We start from the raw sequence: 18,013 nt of genomic DNA on the forward strand, positions 1-18,013 counted from the left end.
TCATCTTCTATGCCTTTTTTCAGGTTTTGCAGACTTGACAAACAAGCAGGTGGTAACTAGCCTCATTTCTTTGTATGCACAAGTGGTCACCTGGTTCTGTCGATCCAGCCTCCTTCCAGAGGGTTTAGGTAAGCATAAACTGTAACACGTTTGTAACGAGGAGACTCTCCAGGAAGTGATTCCTACGAACACATGCTTAGCCATGCTTTGGTAAATGTTTTGTCCGTAACACGTCGTGTCGGTCCAGCGACAGCGTGTGCTGACGTTCCGTTGGTGAAACGGAGATTTTACAGGTTTTTCAGGTACCTAGTGTAGCGTAATGCAAGCGGTTTCTTTCCGGGATGTGTTTTGGAAATAGCAACAAGCCTCTGTTGCTATTCAAGGAGTTGCTTATGTCCACAGCTTGAAATACTTGGGATTTGAAACAAATAACTGTGGAACAACCAATACTGGAGTGCTTGTTTTTACAGTAAAAGCATTACCTGCATGTTTTGAACTTTGTCTTTATTGCTTGAGGGAAATCTACACCTCGGAAATACTTCTTTCCTTGGATGGATTATAAATTCTGTTGCCAGCCTTAACTGTCTTACAAACGCTCACGTGACACGTTGAAAAAACCATTCCCTCGGAGAACTGTTTTTTCTTATAGTGAACTCCAGCTTACACCACATGTTCTGAATGCGGCGTCAACTGTAAACTTGAAATGGCACTTGAGACAGGAAGGAATTGAGTCTCGTGTCTTACGTCTCCTTTAGCAAAGGCAGAAACAGGACTGGCTGCTTTCAGAGTTGGAGGCTTCTTGATGCTTAGCTTGTACGATCGTCTGTCTTTTTAGTCAAAAATTTTAGATTAAAAATGTGATATTGCTTCTTTAACTTGCTTTTACTTTATTGCCTGTAGATGACGAGACGCGTTTGGCTAGACCTTTCTACAATTATCCTCTGATTCAGAGCTACTATACTGGTCATCGGCAGAAACTTGAGCGTTTATCGAGGTAGGACTTACTGGAAAACTCTAGAACGCTTCCACTGCCAATTCGGAAGTGGAAGTGAATGGCTTTTGTATCGACGGTTGTATTTGCCACGCTTAATGCCTTTGCCGGCAATACTCTTGACTGCGGTGATGCGTGTGTTCTGTTGAACGCAGAGCTTACTCTCCTGTGTTAAAATGTTTACACACACCTCTGCTTAGTACCATTTGCTGGTATCATCAGTTTTTTGTGGCGTACTTAACTCATTGGCTAATCTGTATAATTTGTTACTCCTGAAGAAGATCGTGTGATTAGGAGAGGCTCAGTCATCTCCAGCTCAGCAAAGCACGGCGTTCACAGAACAGTTGTTCTGGGCACAGAAGAAAGCGTGTTGTGAAAAAAAATCCTCTCTCTTCTTGACTAGTAATGGATGGTAAAAATTGTATTGGCCTAAATCCCCTACTCACAAGTACCTTTGTGTGATTTAATAAGATAGTCAGAGTTACACGTCGTTGGCACACCTAGCACTCTACTGGCTATTGGCTAGAAGTCGCTTCCTACTGTAAACTCTCTTTCCTGGACTAGCTTGCTGGCATATAGGTGATATGCCTTGGATTAGATGATAATAGATTTTTCTTTGGCAGTTGTACTGAGAGCTAAATAAAGACCTAAACAAGCTTAGGCTATGGCACTGTGAACAAGATGCTGCCAGGTGAGTTAAGGTGGAAGCTGCAGTGGATTAGGTATTGACTTGAAAGTTCCTCTGACTTAGCTTACGTCGCAAGTAACTTACCTACAGGCTCATGTGTTCCTTAGAAGCATACAGCCTCTAGCGTGCTTTTTCTGCTTTTTATCGGCGGGAAAGTAAAGGGTAGCGTCGCAGTCGGCAGAAGACTGTGAAGGGCTTTTGAAGAGCGTAATTCTTAAAAGTTCAGCCATCCGTAATTGTAGTTCTATTTTGAACTCCTTTAATAGCTGAATGTCTCCTAACGGTCGTTGAATCATGGAATCATAGAATAGTTTGGGTTGGAAGGGACCTCTGTCTTCCATCTGACTCAGAAATTTTTTCCATGTGCATTTCGAGTCGTAATCACGCCTTTGTATGTTTGTTCCTTTCTTTGACTGGCTCATTTTTTGTTTTGACTGGAGGAAATTTGTTACACGGAGAGGCTGGAATTAGTGTTTTACTCTGTCCAAACCCTTGCTACCTTTTGTTCCAGAGGAAAATGGGATTCTGACTGCTTGATGATTGATGGAATGGTTTCCCAGTTAGGAGACCAAGTTGAGAAGTTGTGGCGGAGAGATGAAGGAGGAACTGGGAAATATCCACCTGCTACTTTACATGTGAGTGTGGTGTTCACTGAAAACAACAACAACAACAACAACAACAACAACGCCCCCCCCCCCAACCCCACCCAAGAGCCAGTGATTTATGCAAGACAGGGGTTTTTAAAGACCACCTAATTTTTTATTTCAGGCACTGCTGGATCTCTATTTGCTAGAAAACATTGAAGAAAGCTACAAACATGCAATTGTATCCTTTCCAGTTGTTTTTACTACACCTTCAGTATATGCACATAAATGTTCTTAAATGTTTGTCGCCTACGTGTTTAATGACACTTTTGAATTTATGCTTCAAACACAATGCAAGCGAAAACAGTTAGTTTAGAATTAAGTCGTAGGCAGAAGCATTGTTTTATTTCTTTGGACTGCGGATTTTTTACGTTGGTTTTTTTTTAATGTTTTGTTGCAAAGTCTCTTCTGATGTGAGAAAGCAGGTTTACTACGAAACGTTAAAGATAAAAAGCCTCTGTAGTTTTTCTCAAAGCTTAAACACAGGTTTTAATTTTTTAAAGCACCCGTACCCGTAGCAAATGGCTACTTACTAGCATGATGCGCTAAAACGTGCTGCTTCAGAGCAAAAGGGTTTCTAACGGTGGTTTACCAGGACCTGATTTTTGCCAAAATCATCCGTTTTCCAGCAGTGCTTGCTTTTGTTCTCTTAAAAGTGCAGGCACACAGAATAATAGGCAGAGAGAAGAGAAAAGTCACTGGGCAGAAACTTAATTTTTAAGCTGCCGAAACGGACAGAACTGCTTTTGCTGTTTGTTGCCTAACCTGAGAGGGGAGCCTAGAGGGCAAGGGGTTTGCTAGCTGTTGTACCCCAGAGCTGCCTTCTTAGAACGTGTCCCTGAGAACGGATGTCGGAAAGAGAAAATGACACTACCGATGGGTGATCCACATACTGCTTTAAATCCAGTTTTAGTCATTCAGAGCGAAGTTGTATTGTAAGGACGCCATAATTTACATCGTTTTATATCCTCTGGAAAAAACCAACTGTAGCATTTCTTTGCTTTAATAACTACGCATTGGATGTTCAAATGCTTTGAATGTCCGACAGGTAGCTCCACTGACTAAAGAGGGAGCCCGAGTTTATAACTGAAGTATTTACATACCTAAAGTTAACCTTTCTGAATGCCTTACAGAAACCAAAGAGTCTTTCTTTTGGGTTATTTATTCGGAGTGCAGTTCTGTGGTTAGGACCTGACTATCTTCAGGTTATAATAGCTTAAAATGGTAAAACTAACGCATTAGTCTCTTCTGCTTCCTACCGCTTTTATAGTCTTGCTTCATTATGTTTTTCTAAATGCGGTGTGATAAATTTTTGGTCTTAGAAATCTATTAGCCTTAATTCGGTACTTGATATCAGACAATTTACTTGCTGCTGGATATCATGCATTCCTTTCCGAAGAAAACGGAAACTTCAGTCGGCTCCTTCCCAACTGCCTTTGCTATCCCTTGGGGTCTTGTTAGGCTTATTCAAGGTTTTTGGCTTCTCGATCACAATGATTATGAAGTACGTAAGTTACCGCTTAGTTAGACATACATTGCAGTACAAAGCTATAATCTAGAAAAGGATTTTAAAATTTGGTGCTTGGCTAATAACAGGTGATAAAACACTAGAAGCTTCTTTGTAATACTGCTACGACATCTTCAGCAATAAATTAAGATTTGAAATGTTGGTTTAATTACTTTGACAGGAATTTGATTAAAAAAGAAGACATCAACTTTAAGAATGCTTGATATTTGAACTTTCAAAGCCATCCGTTTAGGTTGTTTTCAGCAGACCAGTCGAGCGCTTTCTCAAAAACAGTGGTTTAGGTACTTTAAATATTAAAACTATGATCATAGCAGCAGGATTTGAGACAGAAGACCGCAAAAGTGACTGTTCAGCCCAATTCACGTTCTTTTGGATGCTGAAGGTTGCTCTTTGCCTGTCACGATGTTGATGTTATCTGTTTGTCTGGGAGAGTAGCTTATGATTTAGTAATGTGTTTATAAAAAGTGGTGTTTGTATACAGCGACTTGGTTAACCTAGGAAAGTGTGAATTACTCCTTCTAAAGCACTCGCTTTGTTCAGTATGGCTAACTGAATTTTTTTTCCTGCAAATACTTAAGCGTTGTTATTTACATGTCCTGTATCAAGCGTTTCATTAGTTAGTCATCTAAGCGTATTTAACACACATTCACCCTTACTTAAGAGGCTTTTGAATATTTTTGTTGCCTGCGTGTATGTATGTATGTATGTATCTTAATAAACCCGATCTCTACCTCCCACAGAGTTCACTGGCCCTGCTCTTTCATCCAGCTACAGTCAAAACTGTGTCATGGCAACATCGGAGAATTCTTCAGTCCCTCATGTGCCAAGGAGAGCATAGGCGAGCCCTCAGATACATACAGGTGATGAAGCCATCCACGTCAAGCAGTAGTGAAGTGCGGCTTTTCCTCACTGTGTTGCTGTCCAATAGGTAAAGGAAGATATGCCACCATTTTGGCATTCAAATGTTGTGAAAGGTGGAGAACAAATAATATAAATCACGATTCCCTAAATTCCCTTTCAACTTTGAATGCAATACTTTTGGGGCATCTTTTTGGTTATACTATTACTATTCCTTCACATCTCAAAAAAACTAATTGCAGGTGCGTGGTGGAGGCTTGGGGTCTGTTGCAGCGACATACCACTAGGTCAAATATAGAAGAGCTGCTAAAGCACATGTATGAAATCTGTCAGGAGATGGGACTAATGGAAGACTTACTGAAGCTGCCTTTCACAGACACTGAACAAGTAAGTGTGGACGAGAAGAAAAATCTTAATCGTCCCTTTGAAAAGAGAAGAGGCAGAATCATAATAGATTTTTGAAATGTGTTATTTCTCATAGGAGTGTTTGGAGAAGTTTTTACAGACCAATGCGGGTGTTCAGAATCATGAATTTCTTTTAGTCCACCACCTGCAGCGTGCCAGCTATATCCCAGCCCTACAGTTGAATCGGTCGATGAAGGTTAATCTTACGGTAAGCGCAGAAGTTCTGCCAAGTGTGCAAGTTTCTGTTAGGTGTTACCAACCGCTTTTGATAGTACTCAATAAAACCCCTGCTTTCTTTTTTGTTCCACTCTTTGAAATACTAGGAATAAGTTCCTACACCTTAAGTCGCAGCTGAACCTAAAAGTTGAACAAACTATTTCACTACTCCAAAGGTACTCTGTGAAGTTGTAAATCAAATGTTACAGGCCATTGTTGACTCCACTTAAAATACTTTGTTTGCATCTGAGCAATAAAAAGATATCTTTTCCCTCAGCCAAGCTTATCATTCAGTTATTCACACGCGGATGTATTCCACAGCTTTCATTTTCCCACTTTCATGGCAGAAATTCTTCTCTAACTTCCGTTTCTCAAAATAGCCAGCCTAAATTTTGTCTTATGTGGACTTCTGTTATGAATCTGTGATGCAGTTGCTCTTTTCCGGGACCACAGTTTTCCAGTGAATGAAACTTATCAGGTGGTTTGGGAAGTTTTAGAGCCTGCATTTGAAAGCTTTCATGCAGCCAGAAGGCGTGTGTAGGTAGCTGCTGCTTACTCGTATTAAAATTGGCATCCTTTTGTCCAACGTAATTTGCAGTTGCCCTGTATATTCAGTCATCTCGGACACTGGTGTTTCAGGAAAAACAAGGGAAGGCCTGCTATTTTGTAAGCCATTTGGAAATTGCAGGTGGCAACAAGCACATCAGAATGAGGTTCTGCAGGGTGCCAGAATTGTTTTACCTCCAAGGTGTAGGTTCTGTTGTTATTCTAGTCTTCCTTCCGCTTTGCTAAAAATACCGGGTGAAATTGGCGTGTGCTGATGGGTGGAACTTGCTGCTGCTCTGTGCAGTGGATGGTTTTTCCTGTGTCTGTAGAGGAAATTTAGTCACTAATTAGAAACGGCGCAGACAGTTCTGTGCAGTGAACTTCTTGAAAGGAGTTAACGCTTTGCTTTACGCTTTTCATTCCTCAGAATGACCGTGATCCTCGCTTGAGAGAGAGAGCAGTTGCCAGAAATTCTGGATTAGACCAATACGGCAAGATCCTTCCTAGAGTTCAAAGGACGCTGGCTGTAGAGAGAGCCAAGCCTTACCATTTGCCTTCATCGGTCTTAAGAGAAGGTAATTTTTAGGGGGGAGAAATGTAATGGACAGCTAACCATCACTTTGGTTACACAAGGCTGATATGCTTTCCCTCTTGCTTTACAGTCGCAAGACCAAAGCCATTATCAACAGTAACAAAACAAGCTAATGCAGGAAATGTGCATACAAGAGCAACTTTCATCAGGAACGTGTTGTCCACAATTGGAGAAGTACGGGTAGCAAACGAGCAGAAAACGAGTGTCTCACAATATGATAGGTAAGCAGCCTTTTAACAAAGCTTAGTGTTGAGCTGCATGTTTGGCAAGAGAGAGAGAGAGAAATCCGTTTGACTTATGACAGTGTTTTGGAGGGAAGGTGCACCTGAATAAAGCCTTGTTTGGCTTTTTTGCGCACGCAGTAGATAACATTTAAGGATCCATACATCGTAAGTAGTATTTGGAGAGAGAGTTTTTCTGCTGTGATAATGTTATTCATGCAAATACACGTGTTTACGTTACGGTCAACGTGTTTACAGAATTTAAGATAGCTGAAACCAAAACTGTGATTACCATCAAGCTATTGGTGTACAGATTTTCATAGACTTGGTTGTGTGATCAAATAGTAATCTTTTTCCACTTCCTGCCCAGTTTCTGATTTGCTCCTTCCCTCTTTACTTAAAAACAGGCAGAGTTAAAAAGAGCAGCAAAGAGGCTAGTAGTTGTCAGATGATTTTCCTACAGGTGGTATGGTGAAATAAACTTGAATTCTGGTATGTTTGGACTTTAGGCGAATGAAAGTCAGTTACATTTTTCTTTTAATTCTAGTCCTAGAGTTACAGAACCTCCAGGCACAATGCGTCCTCTCCCTGATGCAGAGTTGCCCGATGCATTTGTTGGGACACCAGTTACAAAATTTTCACAAAAATGTTCCAGGTATAGTAGACCTACAGAATGAGTACTCCACAAAGGTGTTGCTTCTCACATGTGTGTATACGTGTGTTTGTGTGTGTATCCTTTCTGTGTTTGCAAAGTGTTCTGTTTGCATTTAGTTTTGTATCTGTTAAAGACAAGGTCAACTTAGGGACACAACTAAGTGGAGAACTTGAAGTGGTCCCAGCATTGAAACGTAGACAAATGTTCTTCTGCCGTGAGAATTACATCACTAGTGCAACTTAAAATTGGATTACTCTTGCCTCCGAGGCAGCGATTTAGGAAACTAAGTAGGAAATGTGAAGAAATCATGAAAAAAAAGAAAATGCCTGCAACTTGTTCATGGGCCTGATACATCACCCCACCAGTGAGGGTTCCCCTGTATTTCTTGTTCATGGAATGTTTTTGTTCTGCCTCAGATTTCTTGAACGCAGCGTGATTTTTTTTTTTTTTTTCATTTCTTTATTTATGTTCATATTTTAAATTGTGTGTCTTAACAGGTCGCTGGATTTGGTGGTTCACCCGGTTCCTTCATGTTCTGCAGCGCAGTCACCATGCAGAGCTTCTACTTCATTCACGGCATCCAGCCCACTGAAATCAAATACGCATGGTTCCGTCTCACAAACGACTTTTGCAAGAGCATCGGAGCTGAATTTACTGGAGACTCCTCTTGTGGTTAAGGTTTGTATTTTTAAGAATCAGTTAAGAACCAACCAAACCAAAAGCCTGTAAACGTCGTTGAAAATGAAACCACCCAAGTAGTTAACACAAGCAGCGTTGGATGCGAATTGTGGAATGTTTTCAGCCTGCGTGTGGTTCTTGTATACAGTGTCCGTTTGGAAGCAGTACGTCGGGAACAGTCTTGAAGAGGGCAAGTTTAGTTCTAAGTTAATTGCAGGACGCACGTTGTCCCATAGCTTTGTGAAATACACTTGTGTTTATTGCACGGAACAAAGTCAGTTAAAATTGGACTTTTCAATATGCTTAGGTACGTAAAGATGCGATTTGCAGCTTAACCATCTCATTGTTTAAGTGCTCAATCCCTCTCTATAGTTTGACTTGCATACCTACAAGCAAGAACGTGTATGCTTCAGTTTCTTCATCCAGTTAAGTGAATGACAACTAAGTGATGTCAGCTAAGTGGCATCAGTCTCTGTCAAATTCCGTGATGGCTTTTTGCAGTAATTTTAGTTACTGATTGTTTGTGTTAAACTGTATTTCCATTCACTGCCATCAAACTCTTATCATGCAAGGAAGTAACGTTGGGCCTATCATCTTCTTGGTGCCGACCTTTTTGCCGTTGCCTACCTGAACAACATAGTTGTGATCTCTCTGAGTCGTAACCTCTTTCTTCTTATCAAATACTGTCCGTATCATTAAGCTAGTTTCATCCTCCTCCTTTTAAACCCTGTCAATACTGTAAAATCTTTCTTGAGCTGAGGTAAGCAGACCTGAACGCTTCTGCTACAGGCATCGTGAACACTAAAAGACTTTAGTAGTGCATACAAGTTGAAAAGGCAAGCATAACAAAGAGAATGCTTGAGTTATGATTTTAGGTATGCAAAGCTCCCTCTTCTTGAAAACACAGTAGTGAACCCAGTGAACAGCCTTGAGATGACAGTATAAGCAGGCACTTAAAAGACCCACTTCATCTGAATTCTCCAAGTCGTGGAAACTCAATACGCAGTCAGAAGTGTGGTTAATTTTTACACTCAGCTTTAAAAGCTAAGATAGTGCTAGAATGAGAACTAATTTTGTAGTGCCTTGCTTAAGGTGACACTTGTAAGACTTACAAATACAGGTATATGTTTCTTCTTTTTTTGTCTTGGTTTGACAAAAAGCATATGCATGTTATTGATCGTGAATTTTTTTTTGTTTAAAAAAGAAAAAGGTAACAGGAGATGATAAATCACTCTCTGGAGCTTCGTCTGAGCATCATCATGGAGTGGGGGAGGATGCTTGGTCTGAAAGTAGAGCTAAACCCACTCTGTTTAGTCTGGGCAATCCTGTGGATGATTGTGCTGAAATGGAAGAGTCTTCAGAAAGCATACCTGGGGAGAGTTTGGAGAAAATGGATGTCAGCAGAGAAAACAGTAACTTCTCTGCCAGGTCAGACCAAACTACTTTGGAGTATCATGATGCAAAATCACCTGGTGATTTTGAAGATGATGTTATCTTTATAGCTGCTAAACCAGCTAATTCTTCCACTGAAGAAACTGCTGATTTTCAAGAATCGGAGAACGGAGAAGACAGTGAAATTGTTGAAGATAAACCTTTCCAGATGGAACAACCAGATTCATCAGACCTAAGAAAAGAAGTTGGTGTGTTTCATCCTATGATAACTTAAGTTTCTGAGTTTTTCAAATGTTTTCAAAAAGTTAAAGTACTGATGAGTGCAACAGTTAACAATGAGCGTTCACAAGTGTCCCAGGCACTTCCTTGTCCTAGGCTTTTAAAATTGCCACTCTGTTTCGAGTCCTTTTTTAGGTATCCTGGACATTAGTACGTATACTGCTTTTGGCTGGCATTTCTTGTGTGTAATTGCAGCTGGGAGGCAGCAGTGACTTGTGGGAGTTTTGAGAGGGATTCAAGTCGAAAACTTAGGCTTCTGGTTATGTTTTAGGGGTACTTCTGTAGGCTGCAGGATTTTACAGCAAGCTTAGTGTATGGCGTGCTTTGACTAGATAGGAAAAAAAGAAAGGAAAAAAAAAAATCCGACAGCCTCATTAGTGCTCAGTTAAATAGTGTTCTTCTGGAAGTGAGTCTGCTTGTGTATCTGCTTCTCATTACAGCTATGCCTGCTCATTTTTCTGGCTCAACAGCTTATGCAGCCTTTTCCAAACCTATTTCAGTTGGTCTTTGGTAATTCAGCTCAATTCAACTGCTTCAAGCCAGTCCAGCTGCCGAGGATGTGTTCATATGAACAGGTCTGCTGGCAGATTAGAAGAGGTGTAGCTCGCTAGCTGGTGAGCAGTGATGAAGAGCTGGGAATGAAAGTAGTGCAGGAACAGGGAGAAGATGTGCCAACACAGCTACAATCAGTGTTTGACAAACAGAGCTCAGTCTGTTCAACTCTCTAGAAAAAAAGTTTGCTATTCCTGGGACATGCATGCAAGTGTCAGAGGTCTGTGCCTGAGGTCTTGAAACAGTTCGTAGCAGTGAGTGTGTGCTCCGGTATCAGTGCATCATATGCGTCCTGGTTCAGTCCTAAGTCTGAGATGATTCTGGGGGATCCTAGAGAGTGATTGTTGCTATTGGAGTTCCTTAGCGCCTTTTTAAATAACAGGAGTGCCCAGATACAGACTCCGTGTACATGGGTAAAAGGGATTCTCCAGATCTGAGTGCTTCTAGTAAGGCAGGTCAAAACATTTGCCCGTCCTATTTTAGATGTCTTGTATTTGGAGAAGAAATCAAAGGTGCTTTTCATTAAAAACAATGATAAGGTACTAATCACTAAAGAATAACCTTATAAAGAAACTTTGTTCTTGCTGGACTATGATACAAGCCGCTCCATACAATTTCAGTACTCTGGAAACATTAGAGGGCAGGCAGTATAGCTCTTGTTTGGCCTGAGCTAGCAAAATTATCCCAGTCCTGCATCCTGTCTGCAAAGGTAATTGCTGGATCTGGAGGAAGCAGGCAGTAGAAACAAAGAAGAAAAGAAGGATGTTTCTAAAATTGAAGCTGTTGAGATAAACACAGGTTAGCAAGCAGTTGGGTTTCAACACCACCAGTCAATCACTAGAGAAAAGAACAAGAAAAGACCCTAGATGCGCTCTTGCAGCAGAGGGGCAATGGAGTCAAGAAAGGAAAGAAGCATTGCTGGAATGAGAAATAAGAAAACTTACTGCCCGATTTTAAGAAGGAGGGATGTTTCCTGAAGTTTTTATGTATTAGGTCAGTAACATCAAGTTTAGTTTGTAAACAGAGTATCTATGGCCATTTTCTTTTGTTGTCTGAAACTATGCATCAGACTTCTTGTTTTACTGGAAAGAAGAATTCAGACCTTCTGTGCATTAGAAGCCTTGGTAGCATTATTTTGTTAGATCGCTATCCTAGATGAAATGCATAAAGGCTCACTTTAAAATCATAGGAGCGTTTTAAAAGAAACGATGTTAAGTGCAATAGAGAAGTTGTCCATCTGTCTGTTTTTGTAGGATTTGTGGCAGAATCAAATGCTGAATGTCTTACCCTTCCCGAGGATGGTAAATTGGTGTTTAAAGCTGCTGAGGCTGCTACGTTTGGGACTGCAAGTGAAGGGTAAGTTTATGGAATAGATAGATCTTGGGGTTCACGCAACATGTAACTGCTGGCTTTCCTGTGTTTGGAAACTATGATTTTGACCTGGTGTTCGTTCTTTCCTGTGTTCTTCTATCTAACGGCTTTTCTATTCCTTTCTGTCTGTGAACAGAACTAACTTGGCATGAATGTAAGTCAAATGGACTAGCTGCCAATTTGAGTCTTTTTTCCTCAAATCATTGCAGACCCCAAGGTATGGTGATAAAGACTTCATTCAACAGGCTATATAAACCTCTTTACCGTTTGAGGGTTACTAAGCAGATACTATGAACATAAGCCCTGCTTTTGTCTGAAAATTGTGTAGCTAAAAATTACACCTGAGATTCCTGTAAAGTCAGGGAGTTTATTTTGGGGTTTGAATACTTTCTGGCAGTATTTTATACACTTAATTTCTATTTTCTGTGTATGCTCAGCTAGCATCTGTTGGTTTATGGAAAGGGAAGCAGTTTTCTCACCAGGTACTTTAAAAGCTGCAACTGCTTAGTGATAAAGACAGAATGTTAGCAATGAAATAACCCTTAATTTCACGTGGTAACATACACTGGTAGCAACTTTTGTTCGGTTTGTTCTAAACCTCCAGTACAGCAGTTGCACTCTTTCTACAGAAGACAAAGAGTATATTATTCTTTAATAGAACTCTGTTGTTATGTTAATATCTAGTGTTAAATAGCTGGGAAGAAGTGACGTACTTGTTTCATTGCATAAAATGAGTGTCACAAATTGAATGTAGGTAAGTTGGTAAAGGAATTTCTAATTTTTCTTAATTTTTTTCTGGTTTGAAACTTGAAGATTTTACAGTGAGAAAGTAATTTGTAAAGCTCTTCAAGGTTTGTTTTGAAGCTTTATGATGAATTTCTCTCTTTCTGTTCATGAAGTGAAACAAACCACCAGGAGTCCAAAACGTCCTCTGCATCAGAAGGAAAAGCCATACCAGCTGCAACAAATCCACAGCTTTCCGAATCCCCGGAGGCAGACAGTGAACGTTGGAGATGTTATGTGAGTTAAGGTAGCTGAACTCCTGAACTAAAATGTGTAGTTTGCCGTACCACTACAGGTGTCTCAGATTAAAGTAGTACTAGCACGTCACTGCTAACTTTCATTAAACTGTGGAGAGAATACCCTCCTCAGAGGAAGTCCTTGTAGAAAATGCATGGTGAGTGTTCCTGTTCTTGGTAAAGATATTGAGAAATTAGAAGGAGAGTATTTATTTTAATGTTGCACACCACCACTAATTTGTGTGCTATGGGATCTGCTGCTTGAGTTACTATTTTAAAAGATGATGCATTCTCAGTATTCAGGCTGTGAAGAATAACTAGCTATCAGTGTGCCTTTGCAGCCACCCTTTCCTCTGTTGTTCTTTTTCTCTATGGACTTGCCAGCTGATTTTCCCCTTCCTCCTTTTTTTTTTTTTTTTTTAATTTTTTTTTTATTGTGGGGCTGCCTCCTTTACCAGATGGATAGTTCTGGCTTCTGGGTTTTGGAGAAAGCCCAATGTATGTGGCAGGATAGAGAACTGTATTGTTGGCTGCTGCTCCCTCTGTTACTTCCTGTGGCTTAAGCCCGTGTCATTGCTACAGTAGTTAAAATTGTGTAATTCTCTTCCAGCTGTGATAAGTATCCTTGACAGTGAGGATGTGGTCAATACTCATTCAGAAAATCCCCTTGAGGGGAAGTGTGTGGATTTACCTAAAGAACATAACCTAGAAGCAGCTGAAGTTGAAGAAAATGTTCCTTTTCTGCAGGAAGAAATAACTGTTTCTAACAATCTTCCCAAAACTGAGGAAATTAATGTAAGTAAACTATTTTCTCATGTTCTACAAAATAGAAACCACTTTGCAAATTGAGGACAGTCCTGTCTTACTGACAATTAGAAGGCACACATAAACGTCTCGGTTTCTTTAGCTGGTTAACACAAGTTAAAACCTCATTACGTACGGGCAGATACGTTTTTCTCCTATGCATTTTCTGTACCTATAACACAGAATAGAACCTGTCAAGACTTCGGCCTTTGAGAGCTGTAGTAGCACACAAAAAAAAAAAAAAAAGCCTAACCTATTTTTTAAAATAACCATGCATTCATTTGGTTTACTAGAACTTAGACGTTTCTTATTTGACTCAAAAAAGAAATAGTTTTAATGTTAAAGACAGTAAGAAAAGTTGGGGAGTGCAGCTTTCGATACTGGGGCCATTTACCAAATGACAAAATGATGTGGGAACCAAAGTTGTTTTCAGAATGATTTAGGTGCTTAGATCCTTTCCTCTTTGTTCCTTATTAACATAAACAGAATTCCCAATAATGAGTTAATTTCAGTGTCAAGATATTTCCAGGTACTTAAAACTTTTTTTTTTTTTTTTTTTTTTGCTAAGACCATGTTTTTTTAACATCTAAACTTTGTAAAATACGACTGTTAAAAGCTTGTTGACATGGACTGAAAATTGGAACTAGAGGTTCTCCAGGTGTCCCAGGTTTTCCCCCATTGTTCTTTCTTCTACTGGGGCTGGTGAGTTATCTGGATTCTTTGTGGATGTCCTCTAAGTACCATATAGAGCATACTGTCAATTTCCTGTAGGCTTATACTCACAGGAATCAACAGTAGTTGGAGTGAAACACAAAGTGAAAGGTAGGCGTACCACAAATTGGTTGGTCTTAAGGAAGAGAAAACGCTTTTCAGCGTTCCAGATTTCCAGTGAAGTTAAATAGGCAGTCACTTCTTTAGCTCGTCTCAGCTTTGGGATTTAGGACAACGCTGTAGAGAAGATGCTTCTAGACTTGGGAATACATAAATCACTTATGGGAGGGAGTAAGTGGAAAATTTGTGATGGGAAGAAGGGAGCAGGGACAGGAGACGGTCACAAAGCTTCTGCAGTCATTCAGGTAGCAGTACAGTGAAGGTTTTTCTGCTTTCGTTGTAACTGGTTCTTACGGATTTGTATGTAAACATCTGGTTTTGGCTTGTCTACCTTCACTGAATTTGGGACAAACTTCTTACTGCTCTCTTGTTCGTAGCTTTGTAAGCATAAAGGGAAAGTTTATGGAGACTAGTATTTCTTGAACTGAGTTTTGAGGCATGACACGTTGCTATACTATGGTGCTCAGCAACTTTTGACAAGGCAGGAGGCAAGAAAATGAGCAGATTCTACGGAGACTCCTGTTGAGTGGCTTCTTCCTTCTGCCATCGTTGGCTAGCACTAGAACTTAGAGGGCTGGGCGAAGGTCTTTACGCATTGATTAAATTAGCTTGACCGTTTGAGTCACTTGGCAGACGTAACAGATACTACTTTTGTGCTCAGCGTAAGAGCTTGAGTATCTCATGTGGATCTAGAAGGCAAGAATAATTGCTCCGTACAGGGAACTACAAAACATGAGATGGAGGTATTTAGAGTGTATGTGCTGTCTCATGCAATCCAAGTGATTCCTTAAAGTGCAGCGCTGAGTTGTCGCGTGTGATACGTGGCCACTTTGACTACCTGTTGCCGTCACAACTGTCGTGACTGAAACGTTAAACTTTGGGGACATAACTGTATTTTAGCCTGTTAGATGCAGAGCCGGTCACTCTGTGTGGATCTGCAGTCAGTCCAGAAAGCACTGCAGTGTGGTGATTACTGCCAGTTGTGTACACAGCTTGTACTGTAAAACTGCTCCCTTTGCTCACGGGTGGTGGCAAATCGTTAGTCGTGAACAGAAGTATCAGAAATGGAGCATGGGATTGCATACACTGAATGCTCTCTTCTCTGTCCCTTAAACGCATTAACTTTCATCTGTAGTAGAGAGTCCATCGCAGGTTTCTAACTTCACATGCAGTGGTGATCTGAAAGGAGAAGCAGCATTTCACTGTCCTCAGTTTGAAGTTAGTCTGTTTGGTAATTAATAGTGCATTAACAGACACTTTTTAACTTCAGGTTATTGAAGATAGTGCGGTTAAGGCACAAACCTCAGAGGAGGCACCTGAACCATCACCATATAGTGAACTGCAGCCATCGGGCGCTCTTCAATACAGCTATGATACTATCGAGCAACAGTTTGCATGTGATTTGCCTGATAATGAAGATGGTGAATGTGATGCGGCTGAGGGAGATGGAGAGCTTTTTACATCTCAGAGTAATTTTACTTTAGTCTTGGAAGGTGAAGAAGGTGAAACGGAAGTGGGAGACCCTCCGTTAGTCGATGCTTCTAATCTGGCTGGCACAACAGGAGAGGAAAAGCCTGTGAACAGTTTGGGAAATACTGAAAGCCAGGAACATGTTACAACCTCAGTGTCCACTGTAACTAGTGATCAGGAATCTCAAAGTACTGCAGAGTCGCTCCCATACGTGCCTGAACCCATTAAGGTGGCTATTGCTGAGAACTCACTGGATGTAATCAAAGGCACAAGAAGTAAAGAATTTACATCTGAAGCTGTAGAGCAATCTATTCATGAAACCATAGGTAAGAAGGTAACTAGATTCCAGAAGGCAAAAGCTCCCGTAACAGCTGTGCCAGAAGGAGCGGAAGATGAAACCAGCATGCATCAAGTAGAGTATGTCATCACTCCTAGAACACGCGCAAGGGGACGGCTGAGCAGAAGTCAAAGTATTCCCTCGGCAGGCGATCAGCAACTACTGAAGACAGACAAACCAGTTTTGTTAGGAGTGTCTCCTAGGAGAAGTACCAGGCGAAGAAAAGAAGCGTCTGAGACTTCTAGTCTTCAGGCAGAAGAAAATGCTCAAGATGAGCAAATACCTGTGATGCCTGTTACTCCTAGGAGAGGTAGGAAGCCTGAACAGACTAATTTAGAGAAAGTAGAAAGCAGCCATTCTGATGGACAACCGTTGTCCGTCAGTGCGCAGTCCATAGCCGTTACTCCAAGAAGAGGATTAAGGAGAGCAAAGGAAGCTGCATCTGAACTCTTGGAAGGGGCTAATGAGGAAACGCCTCTGGCTGAAGGTAGCATTATTGCTTCTGCTACTTCCAAAAGGACTAGAGGAGGAAAAAGGTCAGCAGGAGACGGAGAAACCGGCCAGACTGGCACTGATCATAAGGTAAAAGCGGCAGTCAGTCCCAGTAGAAGTGCAAGAAAACTGAAAGGCATTAATTTACAATTTACTGAAAATATGGTCAAGGATCAAGAGGTGCAGCCTAGTGACCAACTCCTCTTACCTGTGCCAACTAAAAGAGGCAGAAGGAGAAAGATGAGTTCCTCAGAAGTTTCAGAAAATTCTGGCCTTGATCTGTCTAAACCATCGCTTCCTCCAACAGGATTTAAACTTCCTGTCACTCCTAGAAGAAGTGCGAGGAAGGGGGCACAAAATCTCTTGGCAGACGCAGAATCTGTCGCTACGCAGGAAGACATACATTCGGGTGGGAAAGTGTGTCGTGGTTTAACCTCAGCTGGCAACTAAGCACCACGCAGCCGCTCGCTCACTCCCCCCCGGTGGGATGGGGGAGAGAATCGGAAGGGTAAAAGTGAGAAAACTCATGGGTTGAGATAAAGGCAGTTTAATAGGGAAAGCAAAAGCCACACATGCAAGCAAAGCAAAACAAGGAATTCATTCACTACTTCCCATGGGCAGGCAGGTGTTCAGCCATCTCCAGGAAAGCAGGGCTCCATCACGCGTAACGGTTACTTGGGAAGACAAACGCCATCACTCCAAATGTCCCCCCCTTCCTTCTTCTTCCCCCAGCTTTATATACTGAGCATGACGTCACATGGTATGGAATATCCCTTTGGCCAGTTTCGGTCAGCTGTCCTGGCTGTGCCCCCTCCCAGCTTCTTGTGCACCCCCAGCCTTCTCAGTCAGTAGAGCATGGGAAGCTGAAAAGTCCTTGACTAGTGTAAACACTACCTAGCAACAACTAAAACATTGGTGTGTTATCAACATTGTTCTCACCCTAAATCCAAAACACAGCACTGTACCAGCTACTAGGAAGGAAATTAACTCTATCCCTGCTGAAACCAGGACAGTATCCACCCCTTATTCTATACCATCTACGTCATGCTCAAGTCCCATATTTTCCAGTGCAACCTCATTAACCAACCACCCCGCTTTCCGTCCTTTGATATAACACACAGATATCATTCCCTTAGTCTATGGACCACCCTTGTGGAATGTCTGTAAAATGTCCAGAAATGTCCATGAAATATCCATTGAGTTCATTTAGTCCGTGACTTTGGGCTCCATCTGTGATGGTGGTCACTCAGGACAGAAGAGGTGGTGTGTTGCGTGGAGTTACTGGGTACCAAAGCCAGCTCAGGTCAGGTCACTGCTGCACTTGCACTGCTTCTTGTAAGGCTTGTCCTCCACTTGTTCGGGTGGTTCCTGCTATAGTAATTCCTATAACACGCAACTCAAATCATGGGTTACAACAATTTAAAGGTATTTCCATTACAATCTC

General features: G+C 41.3%; 1 protein-coding gene across 1 annotated transcript in view; it reads left to right on the plus strand.

Annotated features, from left to right (window-relative positions):
• The window catches only part of LOC143173768 (protein ELYS-like), a 36,175-nt gene extending 19,156 nt beyond the window's left edge, over positions 1 to 17,019 (plus strand). The window contains exons 15-31 of the mRNA XM_076363920.1: positions 24 to 128; positions 901 to 994; positions 2,191 to 2,314; positions 2,448 to 2,504; positions 3,681 to 3,827; positions 4,592 to 4,779; positions 4,952 to 5,096; positions 5,191 to 5,322; positions 6,304 to 6,451; positions 6,539 to 6,689; positions 7,237 to 7,344; positions 7,842 to 8,022; positions 9,227 to 9,662; positions 11,499 to 11,601; positions 12,516 to 12,622; positions 13,246 to 13,430; positions 15,541 to 17,019. Coding sequence (XP_076220035.1) covers positions 24 to 128; positions 901 to 994; positions 2,191 to 2,314; positions 2,448 to 2,504; positions 3,681 to 3,827; positions 4,592 to 4,779; positions 4,952 to 5,096; positions 5,191 to 5,322; positions 6,304 to 6,451; positions 6,539 to 6,689; positions 7,237 to 7,344; positions 7,842 to 8,022; positions 9,227 to 9,662; positions 11,499 to 11,601; positions 12,516 to 12,622; positions 13,246 to 13,430; positions 15,541 to 17,019 — 3,890 coding nt within the window. The remainder of the gene's footprint in view (positions 1 to 23; positions 129 to 900; positions 995 to 2,190; positions 2,315 to 2,447; positions 2,505 to 3,680; positions 3,828 to 4,591; positions 4,780 to 4,951; positions 5,097 to 5,190; positions 5,323 to 6,303; positions 6,452 to 6,538; positions 6,690 to 7,236; positions 7,345 to 7,841; positions 8,023 to 9,226; positions 9,663 to 11,498; positions 11,602 to 12,515; positions 12,623 to 13,245; positions 13,431 to 15,540) is intronic.
• The last annotated feature ends 994 nt before the right edge of the window (positions 17,020 to 18,013 follow it).

The sequence above is a fragment of the Aptenodytes patagonicus genome, unplaced genomic scaffold, assembly GCF_965638725.1.
Source record: "Aptenodytes patagonicus unplaced genomic scaffold, bAptPat1.pri.cur scaffold_250, whole genome shotgun sequence".
NCBI classification, from domain to species: Eukaryota; Metazoa; Chordata; class Aves; order Sphenisciformes; family Spheniscidae; genus Aptenodytes; species Aptenodytes patagonicus.